The sequence below is a fragment of the Amyelois transitella genome, chromosome 8, assembly GCF_032362555.1.
Source record: "Amyelois transitella isolate CPQ chromosome 8, ilAmyTran1.1, whole genome shotgun sequence".
Lineage (NCBI taxonomy): Eukaryota > Metazoa > Arthropoda > Insecta > Lepidoptera > Pyralidae > Amyelois > Amyelois transitella.
In genome coordinates, this window is record NC_083511.1 from 8,077,308 (window position 1) to 8,094,551 (window position 17,244).

The window sequence follows — 17,244 nt, forward strand, 5'->3', positions numbered from 1 at the left end:
GTAAATACTTCCGTTGTATTCATTAACACGCGGTTATGTTGTAATAGTTGTTTCTTTGTGATCACGTGATGATGATTTTAATTGCTACTGTTATTTCTTACGAGTAGCAAAAAAGTTAATTGTAGAATGATCGTTTGCTCAGCTATGAAATCTCTTGTCTCTTTACCTATATCAATATCATAAATAAGGTAATTTTATTTAACTTCGATTGTTTGTTTATTTGTTATCTTCTGAAAAATGGATTGGGTCATGAAAATATTCTTTTACTGTTATTCGTACGTAGAACTTCTTTTATCACTGCTATTTGAACTTACGTCTGTTGAAAGCACGTTCAGGGATTTTCAAAATAAGAAAAGACCAGAAGAAAGATTTGCGAAGCTTAAAAATGTCTGTATTCTCTCTAAGCATGTTAAAAGTTGTAAATGCCCAAATATTCTCTAATATTAACAGTCTATTCTGAACGTGACTGGCACTTTATGTTCAGAAATCTTGCCTTTGATACGAGAAATGAAGGCAACATGACGCTGCGAACGTGACGCGCCGGGCTCTGTTCACCGAATCGTGCACAATTTGCGAGGAAACCACCATAATTTACCAAAAAAAAACACTCTATTAATCAAGGAAAAGGCTATAAACTAGGGTTTATTCTTTAAATATTCAGCTTATAGTAACTTTTGACTGATGTTATGTGAATGTGAATCTAAATTCCATCACCAGCCGTTTGAAACTAATAAGGGTTAAATATGTCATTAATGTAAAGTGAATAACTTCTAATAATAAAATTCTGATTAAACTCAATAGGTATTTTTGTAGCTGAAGAGCTACATAGAACTACACAAAGGAAATTTGCAATACCGTCAGCTCCTCCATTACAAAGGGCTAGGCTTGCTAAAAAATAACATTCATTAATATTAAAATAAGTTATAGCAAGTCGAAGAACTTAGTTACCATACCTACTGTGGTAGAGAAAGTAATACAATTTTAAGTTACTTCAAAAGAAGTCTCAAATATTGGAAAGAAGTTCGCGAAAAGAAGACATACGCGACCCAATTTGGAATTTAACGATGCTAGTGTTTATCCAAATGCCAGGGAGGAGAGATGGGGATATCAAGGCCGGCGTCTGCCAAACAAGGGTGGGTTTCCCCGGGAGACGGGGCGGGAGCGGGACGCGGTATGTTTTGATGCTCGCGCCCGCTTTATTGATTTTCCTCGCTCGCCCCCCACTCCCCCTACATTATATACATATTCCGAGACAGGTGGTGGCTGGTGGTAGTGTCGTGCTATTTTCGGTTAGCCCGGCCACCTCGTGGAAACATGATTGATTGCCAACCGCTCAAAGCCGCTTTTATGATCGCAATTCGACTATATAGATTTGATTTTCGAATCGCTCGTCAATTTTAAGATTTAATTATGCTTTTCGTATGAAAATAAATCTTTTGATTTTGATTATTTCTTTTATATTAGTAGATAGGTACTCTTGGGACACCTCAAGGTTGTTGGTTCGACTTTGTGTCAAATATTTTTTGGATGGTATGATATGGAAAATTTAAAGGAATATGTTGTGAATTACATTTTATAACACGGTTCACTATTAAAACAGACTTTGTATACACGTGTCCTTTGTTTTGACTAAGTATCTAAGAACTTTGTTTATCATATTAACATACATTTAAACAATTATGATAATGAGCACCCAATATTTCATTCAATTTTAAATAACCTTGTAGCCTGCGTTGGCGGGTCGGCAATTAGATATGCTCTTTGAAATTTGAGTTGTTAATGTTAATGTTTTCTGGTTTAGATAAAGAAAGAATGATAAGATAAAATATATTATTCGCAAACAAGTTGTTAGTAGGTACGTCATTCCGCAAGTTATGATTATGACAGTTATTTAGTTTCCTCTTTTAATTAATTAAATTAATTTACAAAAAGTTTAAACTGTGTATGATTGTATACGCCAGTGCATAGAAAAGAGTCTAGCCAAACTAAAGCACGAGCACGAGTCAGAAACCACTTTAAGTGCAAACAGTTTTATAAAAACAGAATCAACTAACCGGCAATATGACTTAAATTTCTTAACTCTATCGCGGTACGCAACCGAGTTGTTGCCGCAAAATTTAAACGAGTAAAGTTTGTTTCAGTCGGTTACTCTGTCCGGCCCACCCCGGCCTCCCCCGGGATGGGTTGATAGGCGCGTGTTCCAACAATGTTCCTTTGATCGGCTCTTTATTTCAGGGACACTGAAATGTGTGGACTGTCGCTTTTATGTCTCCCCTATTGATCTATGAACCGTACGGATCTTTTGTTTGGGTTTGTTTGTTTGATTTTGTTCTTATCAAATTCATCTTTTATCAGTTGAAAGTATTGTGTGCGTGTTTTGCTGTATGTAAAGGCAAAGGTAACGTTCAAAGTCATTTGGACGGTTTTGTTGATAATCGAAGGAAGAATTATATTATATTATATTATATTTATGGAAAGGTCTAATGTTAGAAATAAGATAATACCGTAATTTTATTTATTTTTCTTAAGTAAGACATTGTTTTAGTGTGTGTTCACTTATTGCGGGTCGGGACGTGAAGTAGAGAGAATAAATATTGTTTCCGGGATCTCCCGGGTGTACTGCGAAAGTTGGAAACACTATTTATAGTTCACATTGAAATAGCCCAACCCAATTTATTAAGTTATTTTCGAGCTCGATGGTAGAATATTTGGCAACATTGGCAAGTAAGTTTTTACTCTTTGCTCGTTACCAGTTAAGCAAAGCTCTATGAGTAAACTACTACTATATTATAAAATAAGCAACAAAAAATATCCTTATGAAATATGCATTTCAAACTTTGAAACTGCTGAAATCCCTAGTGGTTTTTGCGAACATAGTTTTAAAACATTTCCTTAGTGGCTGGAAGATTCCTTTAAATTTTATCTTGAGTGCCGCGTCTTGCTCTGACATAGATTGAATATGAACGTGCCGGGAATTCATGAATTCGTATTCCTTAGGGATCTCGTACTGAACATGTTTCAACGCATGTAATATTTTAACAATATAAAGGCCTTTCCCCGTTATGAATAAAACCCTCATGGGCAGAACAAAATCAATGAATTTATAGGTATTCATTCTTTTGTCATTGAGTCCTTTGAAATTTTTAATATATAGGCACATATGTGAATTTTTAATATATAGATATATGTGAAAATATGTGTTCCAAACAAGGGAGTACAGGTAGAGATCAAGTTTCAGATATGAATTGCTTTAAACCTAGCGTCATGAGATCGATCATAATATTAGAAAGTAACTTTAACTAGAGAAAGTTTATGTTTTTCATCATCACATTTGTCATATCGTGTTCATACGCATGTGTGTAAATACATACATATTCTCGTCATAGACGCTATCTAAGCACTTTGCCGAAAACAGCGTTCAATATCCTGCAGCCAAAGCAATGCATGGTTTGTGTTTAATCAAAGGAACGACTGAAACAGCATTCCGTGTATAGGAACGTATGTTTCCATCCTTTGAGTCAGCGGCCCTTTGAGCGAACCGATTGTCATTTACATGAGCCGATGATGCAATGGACTCTGTTGGACTGGAAAGTGAAGGACCGCCAATTTTGACTGGAGTGGCGGAAACGTTGTTGAAATATGTGGTTAAGTGGTAACCTACCTATTATTGACGTGCAATTCGTGAACAAATTGTATTATGTCATCTACACTGTTACTACCTAAATTACTGATAGAATTTTAAGTTCGAAGTAATCTATCGTGAATTTCAGGTCTGGGCTGTGAAAATTGTTTTTAATAGCACTTTCCTCGGTGCTAAAACAGAGTTGACTTTCCATCCCAAATTATATAGGGACTCAAATACCTATTTTAACCCTTGTCTCCCACGGGGAAAGTTATTTATACTTATGAGTACACGGACCGTCATAACGATAGAGATATTATTCGTTTTGTTTACGCCCTGTGTTTTATTGTGCCGAATTTGGTATAAAGCTTGAGTAAATAAACGTTATTTACAACAACATTTTAATAACTTTGCTTTTAGGAGGAAAACTGAAGAACAATTCCTAGCAGCTGCTGTTAGTTATTATGAAGTTAAGAGCTGCTATTGTTTCTAGTTATTTGAAAATATGGTATGCTTACTATATTTATTTTTAAATGAAAACAGATACAACAAACAATACTAGGTTGAGCTATGAGAGACAGTACTTTGTGATTTTTGTTCTGGTTGAGTATGTTTGTCTATCGTAAAGTTATATACATTGCATTTACATTACTATATACATTACATTAACAATGCAATATCTAGTGGTCCACTAACCAGTGGTCATAAAATTGTTAACAATAAATTTGGTTTTGTGGCTCATTTTTCTTTAAAGTTTTAAAATGTTCGTGAACGGAATTTTACGGAAATACAATGTTTTTCAAAGCAATCTTACTAAAATTCCCACATAAACTAAATCTTGGTCAATGGTAAAGAGCAATTACAAATATGTATATGGAAATAACAAGGATTTTATATCAAGTATAACATTGTTCTTATCAAAAATTTCCTCCTGCTACATAGTTTCCATTCCCTAGCAATATATCTCTGTTGCGGTAGATTGTAACTCGTAGCCACCAACAAAAGCCCAATTTATGCCCGCTATTTACGCGTTGGCATTTTCTTCCCGGGGGCGTTCAGCCAGACCTTTCATATCTGATGGATAGGGCTCCACTGCATTGTCTAGGGATTTTAAATCCCTTTGTTTATCGCTTTCTACCTCTCAGCCATAAGCCATAAAGCTACCGTTTCTAGCTGATTTTTTAACTCTTCTTTTTAGTTTTATTACTCTCGTCTCGTAATCTCGTAATTCCGACTTGTTGTTTGCAACTCGCGAAGGATCTGCACTTGTTTTGCTTACTTTAAAGACATGTTCAGCTAAAATAGGTTTCACAATGAATACAATACATAAATAAATATATTTACATATTAAACACTCAGGTTGTGTTAAACACTTTAACTATGTGAAAATCTTGACCATTGTTTGATATAAGTTTCAATCGCGTTTATGTTATATATATATATACATATATATCATTGTTCATTTTAATTTTAATTGTATTAGTCCCAGAGTTTGTCTAAGTACGAGTTCGTTTTATATGTAAAGTTTAAATTAAAAAATGTTCAGTGGTTTCATTTTTTTTTGGACAATGAGAACTCGTCTTATCTTTTTATAATTGTCATTTTAGTTTGTGAAACTGAAGGTTGAACAATCTTAGTTTTAATTCTGTTAACCTTCATTGAGTAATGTCGATGATCGTCCGCGGTCCGCGTGTTCAAACAATATCATCCATAAACACTAGAGATCAAAACTGAAACTCAGTTAAACAAAGGCAAAAGTTCATGATAGACCTGTGTTGGTTGTCAGTATCTAATCGGCAACGAGCCGGCGGCGACAGGAAATTGAATGAGAGTGGTGAGAGCGAATGTGTGCCAGCCTTAATGGTTTCCTGGTTGCTAGCTGGTGCACTACCACCACTGCGCACTACGATACTATCATCCTATCTATTCTGTAATAACTTTTCTCACAAAGTTCTGTCGGGGCTGCCGGGCTATGCCCCTATCTATCTTTACGCTCCAAATGGACATTACAAAAACGCAATCCTCTTTACGACGCCGTCCAATCGTAAACACGTTAGTAATTGACAGTTTACGACCGCGTCCTATTGCGAAATAGAGCTGGATCTGAGAAATTGTAAACGTCAAAGCGACTCAGGCATATCCATCACTCCGAATATAATCTCGTGATCCGCGCGCTTCTCTTTAGGCCACGACCTCGTATTAATCACGTCGTAATCTCACCAAATAGAGCAACCAGACGGTATAAACAGTACAGAGTAAGCCACGTTGCGTAACGTTGGGCTGAGTCACTGTGAGTCTTCTCTCCGCTCAACGGAGCGTGACTTCTAACAAATGTGGACTAGCGATTACGATTCACGCCTACAGAAAATTGTCTGGCCGTGAAATATTGTAAAAGGGCAAAACGCAATCTTTGTTTCCTTGTTTCGCTACTTCTGCAACACCAAGACTTAAGAAAATTTTTGTTTCTACTATCCAAGTGTATTTTATTTGAAAAATGCAGTATATGTCTGAGGCGATTGTCACTTGTGTGCTTTTTCAAGTCGCAAATCGCAGTTAATTCCGATTTGATTTAGGAGTCTTGCAAATTTGCCATGTCTTCAACTTGATAAACGATAAATTCATTGGTATTTGGAGCGCAGAAGGGGTCATATTTATCATACGAATAGTCGCTGTGAGATTATGATTCATGCTTCAAGAACGGCAAACAGTCAACGTTGAATTATGCTTTGCGCTTTGTAATATAATTCAATGACAGTGTATCCGCAATACAAAGAAATACGTGTCTGTTTATGATGGTATCTTATCAGAAGCCTTGTAACTGATGAGATTTATTACAAATTGCATTTTTTTAAGCATTAAGGTCGTCCTTTTTTTCTGTACCATTCTTACTTAATTCGTTGGAGAACTTTTAACATTATCATATTTCTTTGTAAACTTATTTTATACGGATCCTTACTCGGCTATTTATAGACTTCCAGACTGCTTAGGCATTTACTTACGCTACTTTATAGCTTTCTAATTAAGCGTTTTCTGTTTAAATGATTTACGCTCTACTTTCTGTTTAATAATATTTCCTTTTGGAATCTTTTAGACGCAATTTGTTTAACGTCTGTTACTTCTGTTTTAATTATTTGTAAGTGGCGTGTTCCATTGCAAAAACCAGTTGTTCAAACAAGCTGGTGACCCTGAATGATCCAATAGCGTTTGGCAAATAGGCGGATACTACAGCAATAGCTATTGTATAGCAAGTGGGGGTAAGAAGGGAGAGGGGGCGGGTTCAACGCACCGGATACCGTCTGTCGCTCGCTGGGCAAAGCCCGTATGCATGAGAGCACAGGTGTGTGCACATGTATACACAGCCTATGTGTGCGCGGCTGTAACATTGACATATAAACTAGTGCATTCGTGTGCATGCACCGTGCATACCCACATATATGTATGTATAGTTAGTGAGTTATTACTACACTTAATACGATATACGTGCCCGTACTGCTAATTTAGATTTGTGGTGGTGTTTGAGTATGTAGGGCGTGTGTTTACACGTGATACGATACGAGGCCGTAAAGCTAACGATCGAGCACTGTTTTAATTGCAGTATTTATGATTATGGTGTACTTGAATTCACCAACAAATGATGAAGATGCGTTCTCTTGCAAGTAAATTAATGATCGTGTTGCAGATGTTTCTGAAGTTGAAGTCTTAAAAATAATAATTGAGTTGAATTCTGACTGGACGGTGTAGAAATATTGGCTGGGAATTTATGATTTGCATGTACTACGACTCTGATGTTTTAGAAGTAGAAAAAGTAAGATGCAACATTATGCGATGATTTGATTTGATAAGACAAGGTTAAAGAGAGATTTAAGAAATGTTTTGGTTTTCAAGTAAAGAATATCGTTATATTTTAACGGTTGCCTTGTCTATTATGTTTAAATCGAGCCTGAAAATTGTTGAATCGAGAACAGCTGTCACTAATGCTTAACGTTTACAAAAACTTTCAGTCCTATCTGGTTCAATGACTTCGTTACCTACTGCGTCTTCTTTTCTGGCTTGCAAAAAGAATCGATTTATTTCCAATCTCAACGTGAAAAATATTTAACCGAAAGCAGACACAAATATTTGCATAAACGTTTGCTGTCAAAACTTTGGGAGAAACAGTTTTAGTAACTATCCATATTGATTCTCTGCTACTGCAGCAATTTTAAATACTTGTTTAGTTTTTTAGGTTTCTCATGCTGACGATTCAAATTAGATTGCTGTTTGAAAAGGGTCTGCTCAGATGAATCCATGTTGTTAATCTTCTATGAAGGAGAGCAAGGGCTATAACAGATAAAGGAAGCTATCTGCATAATTCACAAACATGCAAAGACGTACTTTTCCTTTGCCATGATCCCTCCGTACCTCGTCACCTACATTATATTCATCAACTGTCATAATTTATTTCGGAAAACGTATGTTGCCTAAATACTATTTCATGTGGGTAACACTAAAAGTCACTTAATAATTTTGTTTCAGGAATGGGATGGCCGCCTCGCTGGTGCTGACGCGGGAGCCGATCCTGCGACGCTGACAGCGCTGTCCACCGAGGCTGGGGAATGGCGGAGCGTCCAGGACGGGCAGCGGATCCTGACCACCACACCTTCTGTGCTGGGGGGGTGCCGCGCCCAGGTGTACCGGGCAGCTGGCGCCACACAATGGTACACGGCTGTCATCGTCGGCGTCAATGAACATACTGGTGTAAGTGCAAGAAAAAACTAATATAACTAGAGTACGCCCACGCTCTGACCGCCTCAAACTGAAGAAATTTCATAGGAAAATAACTTAAGTAGGGAAATATGTAACTAGTTTTATATAATGATCGAGCAGCTATGTAGATGCAAGAGTAAATCTCGTACTGAAATAAATACTCTATATTGATGACCAACTTTGAAGTTAAGAACATTTGGCTTACTTTGTTAAATGGTCTTGTTCGGTTTAAGTTTAGTTGAACTTGACGAAGAGAACTTCAGTCCAACCGGAAATAGAAATAGAATCTTTAAGTATGTAAGTTTAATGAGTAAGTTTTTATAATAATGGAATAAGTTGCATTGAATGAATAAATGAATCCGTAATGTAAATACGTATTCAATGTCTGATTTCAATTTTTTTATTGCGATGACATATTACTCAGTTGATGCCATAACCATGAAATTATTTTTTACCAACCTATTCTTTCTCATCCGCGAATTTATTCCCTTATTATAGATCGACGTTTCTAGAATGAGCTACTTTATATATCAAGCTTTCAACAGTTCCAAGAGATTATCATAGTGTCCATTAAAAACGATGGGGCGTAACAAATAACTGTACAGGCATTCTACAACATCGTTCCGAAGCGGGAAGTTCTGGAGAAAACCTGTTTGGTGTATTGAACGCTTTGGCATCCGACGCGGTAACGAAGGGATTTATAAGGGCATGTACCAGTCTTGTTAATAGCTCGCACTGATCTCACATGGAAACTTGTCAGACGACGCTACACACGGCGTGTAACCAAAAAGGAATTCTGAACTTTCCACCTGTCGTCGATTTTATTAATTGTATCCTAAAAAGCGTAATGGCTCAGTCGATTTATGTTTATGGGACCAGTTCTCGAATCGAAATTATATTGAATAGGCCCGGTTTTGGTTGGTGTCCTGTGCCTGTATTGCCAGTGGTCATTAATTTTTTGCTCTCATAACAAAATACTGTAGATTTGTTGTGGTGAAATTAGTTATGTCACCTACATATGTCTTGATAAGGAATATTTATGCTTAAATTATTATGAATACCAAAAATTCTCAATATGGCCTAGTCTTAATATACATATGTAGACAGACTATAAAATTTTCGTATTAACAAGCAAATGTTGACTTAACATTATGCCGATAACGTTAAAGTTATATCTCCCCAAGCGCCGCCACCCTTGCAGTCTACACCCCGCCAACTCGTCTAAACAAACTTTGTTGTTTTTCGTTATTGAAACAGTTTATTGTTTTTCTTTCATCTTTTCCTTTGAGAACGCCTGTTGCGACGTTTTGTATCGAAAGGTACAATGAAACAACGAAATTTCGAATTGCTTTTGACGTGCCATTTGCACTTTCAGTGAATTGTATTGAAGTTTATAAGCTCAGTTTGAAGAAGCCAAGATTTTTAACTAAAATTATGAATTAAAACACATTCTTACTTTATTGATTGGATAAATCATTTAATTATTTTGGGTTTCTGTAAAAAACTACTTACTATAGTTAATTAGGAAATAATTGACCGAGCTAGAGAAGCAAGTGAGGTCTCATAATCAATTTAGGGCAATTAATACATTTTTGTATTTATATAAAACGTTATTTATGTAACGCGAAAACTTTCTTTGGTCTGATTTTAATGAAATTTAAAATGTAAGTGGAATTTGTCAATATAATTGTTCAGTTCGTAGTGCATCAAAACGGTCCAGAAGTTGTCGAGATATTCACAATGAAGTCTGACTAGACGTAATTTCAGATATACACGGCTTAAATACACTGCCCTTTCAGATAACGTTGCCGAACGTATAAGCCACTTCGCAACAAGAATAATTTCAATTACTCATCAAACTTCATCAGAGTTGAGTGCTCCAATCTATCCGGAACTTTGCTAAGTAATTACAGTTAAAAAGTTGAGACGTTAAACAAATTTATACTGCGAATTAGCGAGTGGAAAACTTGAGGTTCGTATTACTAGACGTCAAAGTTTTGAGTAACCCCTCCTTTCCTGGTTTTGCCAACTTTCTTAAAGTTTCCTCTTTGTTTCTTGCAAGTTCGCAACTTCGTCTTGCTCGGCGACATGTTTATAGACGCTTAGACGAAGTTGTCAGAAAGAGTTGTTTGTTCCACGTTCGCGGTGTTTGTTCCAATTAGGTCATGGTCGCATGCATCGTTAAATATATACATCATGTGGTGAAACTATTATATTTGTATCAAATTGTGGTTTGATTTATAAGCAGTCTGGCAAATGTAATTTAACGATTAAATGTATTAACGTTTATTAACCTACTAAAGTTATGTCAGTCATTAAATCAACAAATAAAAAAAATCAACCGGCCATGATCGAAATTCTTCCCAATCTAATGCTTCTTTGTATATCAACATTGCGGCTGACGTGTTTTAAATTCATAGGCATTTTCCGCGCGAACAACATAAAACAGATACGGCTGTTTACCGTTCTATAAGCGGTCGTGAGAAAGTTTAGATGAGAATTTACGGAATCCTGTTTGTTACGGAATATAAAACACCTGCCAGAATGTTATTTCTCCTTGAAGGAATTGGTAACTTAATTGGACTTTGTTGTTCGCGAAACTCATTTATAATTTATCTTTTTGTTGCTTCTGAATGGAGAATATTTGAATTTTTGCGACTCATTCAATTTATTAACATTTGTTTGTTATCGAGAGGCTCTGCTATTTTCGTCTGCATGAACACGTGTTTCGTCGAAATTTTGAAAATGAGACTCAACTTTGTTAAATCACTTAATACTGTGGGATTTGTTGCGATATCTTAACAAAATATTTTCTTCGCAGGAACTGACAGTGACGGATGACACTGTACTGGAGGAACATAGCGAGGATCCCTCCCTGGTGCAGATGAGGCTCCTCGGAGATGGAGGTAATTGTTGTTTTAAACTACTTCAAATATATTAATAGTCAATTGTTGTAACTACTTTAGATTTGAAGCGTAATTATAAGCACGCTTACTTACTTTACTCACTTCTTTGAAGGTTTTGTGTTCAATTCCCAGCGCGCCAATATTTTTTCGATAGTTTGACCATGTAACCAACTGTCCTTGAGTATTGACCGTTTATTCAAATGAACTAAAAATAGAGATATATTAGGTACTACGGACATCAATTGGGTTCAGTTTAGTTATTGTGTATTGTTAGCATTCATAATTTATCCAGTTATAGCAATCGCGTCTCGGCCGCTGGTTATACAACCAAACAAAGGGGTATGATTAATTACGATAGCAGTACGCGAACAATGGACTTATGTAATGCACGGGTTATCATACTATGCCCATCTGCGGGTGTATCTTTGTTATAAATAGTCTGTTATCAGGTTAAGCTACATAATTATGATAAAGAAAATTATTTTTAATAAAATATCAGTGTGTTGATCAAATTTTGTGTCTTGTAAATTTGCAGCCCGGTGTGTTTAAATATTTTATGAAATCGTTTAGAATAGGTGCATATGGCATTTTAAATTGACTGCAGGTACATAATAAAATAATTGTTATTGATCCTTCTTCATGATGTTTAGATGTCATTCCAACGATTTTTTTTTATTTTCTCATCATAATATAAAGCTGAATATAAAACTCATCAATTAATTGTTGAAGCCAATAGCAATTCAACAAAACGTTGAAGCCCTCAGCTATTCAGCCCGTATTGATTCGCCCGGGGCAATCAGTTGTTCTTTGATGTGAAAGTATAATAGATCTATTGTGTCGATATCATAGCTATTATGTAATATCTACAATACATTATAAATAACGTTATAATATAATTATAATGATAGCGGATAACGGCCGCCACCTTACCAGTAATTGGATTGAAGCCATATGATTACGTCACTACAAAGGAAAAATCCCTAGCGACGTACCTAATTTACATATTCTTATATACATCATACAGTGATTCTTAGAAAAATATCCTACTCAGAGAGAACAAAATATGAATGTGTTGTAGCTACAATATTTTTCAATAAAAGAATAAATTTCTTTTGTTGGCTATATCATGTTTACGCCCGCGTAATTTCCAAAGAAAGGAAGTCAAGATTACGCCTACTTGCTTCTTTTTATTTTTCTCATTACAAAGTGTTATTTTTATATTAGAAGCTCAAATTAAAAAGGTTTCACTTTTGTATACCTTTGAAACTAACTTGAGATCAACTTCATACGCACTGTGGCAATGCAAGTCTCCTTCTTCTCCGATAATGATAATACTTAGATTTTCCGTAGCATGACGTTTTGTCCTTTTTCCGCGAGCAAACATGTTCTGATCGGTAATTGTAGGAACTAAAAAAAGGGCAAGTTATGCTGTAGTTAATTCATGGCGGTAATAACCACTCGTAAGCCCGTGTTTTACCTATTTTTACATATTTCCAACTTATTATTCTTTATTTTAGAAATTAAGAATATGCCAAAGGTGAATTCAACTTATTTCTTGTTTCTTTTTACAGTTATTGAATCTATAATGAGGGGAGAAGTGGTGGGCGTGATGCCGCGACGATCTCGCTCGAACCTTCAAGTAAGTTTACCTTTTAATTTAACATAAACATTTTCTCTAAGTTTATGGATGACTTATTTAATGAATTCCATATTTCAAAGGACTTTATAAGGAAATGATATTGTATAAAGTCTTTATAAATAATAACGGTATTTTTACTACTTATTAACTTAAAAACATACTTTTGCCCTAACCAAGAAGATAGTAGTCTTTATCTAGTAGTTTTGACGTGAAAGACGGACAAACATACACACTTTCACATGTAAGTACAATATAAGTATGGATATTGCTTCATTCATTACAATACATTAAAGTTGTGTAAGTACCTGGTAATACTTTTTTAGTTTGTCTATTCCTGGCCATGTCGCGACGGACGCGGCGCCTGTTGACGCATACGCCAACTTTATCCTGAACCCAGCCCGGGTTCAGCTAAATACGGCAATGACTAATAGAGGATTCATTATTTTAGTGCTAAAGGATCAAGTCTACACTGAACTTGCCATAAACTATTATTCTATAAGAAAATATGAACGCTTGTTTTGCCTGAAACGAGTTGAACAAATAAAAACAAAAACTTTACTAAGTACCTATGTCGGATAAAAATTGTGTCTAACGTTAAACAGTAATTGGGATAGCAACTAAAGAAAATTTCATGAAATTCTGAAGGCACTTTCTTGGTTTACTGTAATTTTACATGTATGTTTTTTGAGACTGAAGAAAATTTTCCTTAAAAAACCCAGATCAAAAGAAAACAAAGGTTTCCCTGTTTTCGCATAGATGTCAAAAGTTACTTAAAAAATCCGAATATGTAAACGAAGTCACTTATTTTCTCTCTAGCTTCTCTATTAAGGTTTCACGTGCTGCTAACTAAACGTTAGAGTTTCTGTGCCACTGAACTCATTTGAATATTGGAATAGAAACACTATGAACTTAGTTTGGATCCACCGGCATTGTTTTAAACTAATGTTAATCGTGGGATGTTTGAGTTGGACGCAGTCGGAGCGTTCCTTCCCAACATATACATACATAGCTTCACAACTTCACCCGCAATTCTAATTTAGATCGGCAAAGTTACAAGTGTGGGAGATAATTAGCTTTTAGTTTTAGCCCATTAAACACACAAGTGCTACTGCGATCGTGCTCAGATAAAAGGCAATTACCAGAAACTTGGTCGAGACCATAACGATAAAAAAATCGGTTGAGATAAATATAATTTATGATGTTTTGTACAAACCCGCTTTCATTCAGTCCTGTTTTGTAGGAGGTGTAGCAGTGAACTTTGATGTGACAATATAAAGTTTAATACTAACGTTTATTTAGTTATTATTTCCATATCTTCTTATTCTAACGGATAAATGAAATTTACATTAAATTTTTTTACTTTTTTATGAAGATATTACTAAGACATAGTAGATCTCCGTGTTGTCTATATTTCAAAGGGCGCCTTATCCCGTGGGAGCGATGTATAACATAAAAATGTATTTTATATTATGTTCTATTTCTCGAGGGGTAAATCTTTAAAGGGCTTTTTTTGCTCTTAAAGCCTGAAGCTCTGGAACGAAAAAATAAATTAAATAGTCTATTTTAGAACTTTTGTCTAAAGGCTACGGCTCAAGGCTTCGTAAGAACCTTGAATCTTAGAAGATGAAATTACTCTTGAATATCTTATTACAAAATTACACTTTAGAAGCAAAATAATTCCCAATACGAGTAATAGGGATTATTAAAGAGCTTTGCTACTTAAGTGTTCTTATAATATCGGTCTTGTATTAAAATAAACTAGAAAAACAAATTTTAAGAAATAATTCTTACAACGATTCATAAATTTTTTTAAATACTTAGATGAGCTCCGCCGCTTCCTTTTTTTATTAATTTTTCTTTATAACAAGACAAATGACAGGCACAAGAATAAATATACGTCAAGCTTTTAACGCCGCAACGCTGTTACGGCGGGCGTTTATTAATTATCTTTGTCATTTGTCAACACTAGAGAATGTTGCATTATCATAATAGTGAAATTATTTTTAATCTTATCTGTTTAAGATTAGAAACATGAGAACAAAGCTATAAGTGACATAATCTTTTTAATTTAAATAAGATAGTATAAGTAGATATTTTGCGTCTCAATAAGATTATTTAAGATATTGTATAATCTTAAAAGCATTATTATCAAAATTACATTACAATTAGCAGAAAAACATCTGTATTTTTTATAATCTTTGATACTTAATATAGGTCAAAAATGTCTAACGACCCAATTATAACAAGAACAAAGGTTGTAGATTATACCATTCTACGCAAAACGAAGACAAAGAAAGTAGAACGTCGTTACTGCCCATGATGGCCCTAGGGTGATGTAATGCTTTCACAGCCAATTATACAAGAACTCTGGGTATCTCGCAAACGACCGCATATTTTAAGATCTAGTATTAACTAGGGGTGAACAGTAGGTCCTCTTAAATTGGACGTTAGTCAAGGTTTTAAAGTACGTTCCACGTGTATTTTCCCTGGCTCTTTGTGATGTCACTACCAATTTTCGTAACGTGTATGAAATTTAAAAGATTTTGTTGTATTTAAATGGGAAGTGTGGAGTCCTCAACGAAAGCTAAGAGTTATTTAGGTCAATAGGAATAGATTTAAGGAAACATATTTATAGGATTCGAAAGTAAAGATGATAACATTTTGGCTGATCTTAATAACTATCTATGTTTCTACATTACTTTAATACTTACTTTCACATAGATTTAACCCTACCCTTTTAACCACTTTTTATGGTCGTAAATAATAAAAACGAGTACATCCATTGAAATAACTGTCGTGTGCATTTTTGCTGTGGCAGCCAAAGATTTAGCGGCGCACAGGCCATTGGTCATGTTTGTCACGCGCCGGCATGAAATGGCCGCTGCTGCCCTCATACGTATGCGCGCGGCACCCTCGCCTATAACTCAGATGGCCATGTTTGCTGCTCCAATCTGGACACGCAACTCGTAAATCAATTGGGCTTTGTTAGGAAATTCTGCTCATTAATGAACACCCCATCTTCTGTTCAGTGATATTAATTGCTGCGATAGAGTTAAGATCGTTGATAAGCTGCGGTATTTGCATTGTCTTTATTGAATACTAGCTTTCATCAAGTGATATTGCGGAGAAAGAATAAGGAGGAAATAATAAAGGACATTTAGATATTATATACTAAGGCTTGAAATAAAGATTTAGATGCCAAAATATATTTTGACATGACAGAAAGAACACATTTTGTTCACAACATATTTTTTTAGCAAAGATGCCACCATTATTTGAGTCTAAAAGTATTGTATTTCAACATTATGACGTAAATTATTCAAGTCACGTCTACTTTGCCCGTCTACAATGTTCAAAACAATAGCGGATTTGCATAGCCAACGGAAATCAAGTTTGAGATACATAAAGACGCAAATTGTGCTCCATTAAAGCGCATTCCTCTACCTCTACCAATTATAAATGAACGAACACCCGACTCCATGCAAATCCTGCAAGTAATGCTATTACGCGAACACTTCGTCGATTTGACAGAGTTGAGGGGAGCAAATTTTCTCTTTAGTAATTTGTCTGATTCCCAGACCCTATTCAGTTGAGTTTTTAGAATCCATAAACAATTCATCTTATGGAATCCACGCGTGCCACGAGGATATCAGAAGCATTATGAATGCTCTTAGACTATCGATTCGAAAAGTATACCCCGGTACTATCCTCGCTTTTCCCTCCGGCTGTGCCGTCATAGCCCCTTCTCTGTCGGTCTGTGAGTGGAATGCTAAACTGTAGTCCTTACTCGTGTCCCCAACTAACATGCTGAAGTAGTTCTAAATGAGACTTTACAAACTGCACTTAGAATTGGATTCAGATTGCTAGAGCGGTCATAGCGTGCAGGTGCACTGTGATCGTGAAACTGTTATTACTAAGCTGCTTTTTATATGTTATATTGACTTTAGTAAAGTGAACGGTCATTTTATTTAAAGTGGTTTTACGTCTAGTTCCAAAATTAGATTGCGTTGTCAATAATAAAAACAGTAATTGCAGAAAGTTTAATTTGTTCCGTAGTAATTGTTTCTTCAATTATTATAATTGTATGATATAATATAATATAACAGTGACATGTGACAGGATGCTTATCACTTAGTCGCCTTTTACGACATCTTTGGGAAAGAGATGAAGTAATCGTATTCTTTTTTTCTATTGGTGCTGGGATCCACACGGCATAATGATACGGCATACATTAGGTGTTTTTGGACGAAACGTGTTTTGGATACTTTCTTATAACATTTTAATGAAGCTCATAAGTTGGGGATACCTTTTCAAGAATAATGTGACGAAAC

At 35.4% G+C, this 17,244-nt stretch overlaps 1 protein-coding gene across 1 annotated transcript in view; it reads left to right on the plus strand.

Annotated features, from left to right (window-relative positions):
* LOC106136502 (lysine-specific demethylase 3B) overlaps positions 1 to 17,244 on the plus strand; it is a 151,080-nt gene that overhangs the window by 32,776 nt on the left and 101,060 nt on the right. The window contains exons 4-6 of the mRNA XM_013337073.2: positions 8,138 to 8,359; positions 11,190 to 11,274; positions 12,846 to 12,913. Coding sequence (XP_013192527.2) covers positions 8,138 to 8,359; positions 11,190 to 11,274; positions 12,846 to 12,913 — 375 coding nt within the window. The remainder of the gene's footprint in view (positions 1 to 8,137; positions 8,360 to 11,189; positions 11,275 to 12,845; positions 12,914 to 17,244) is intronic.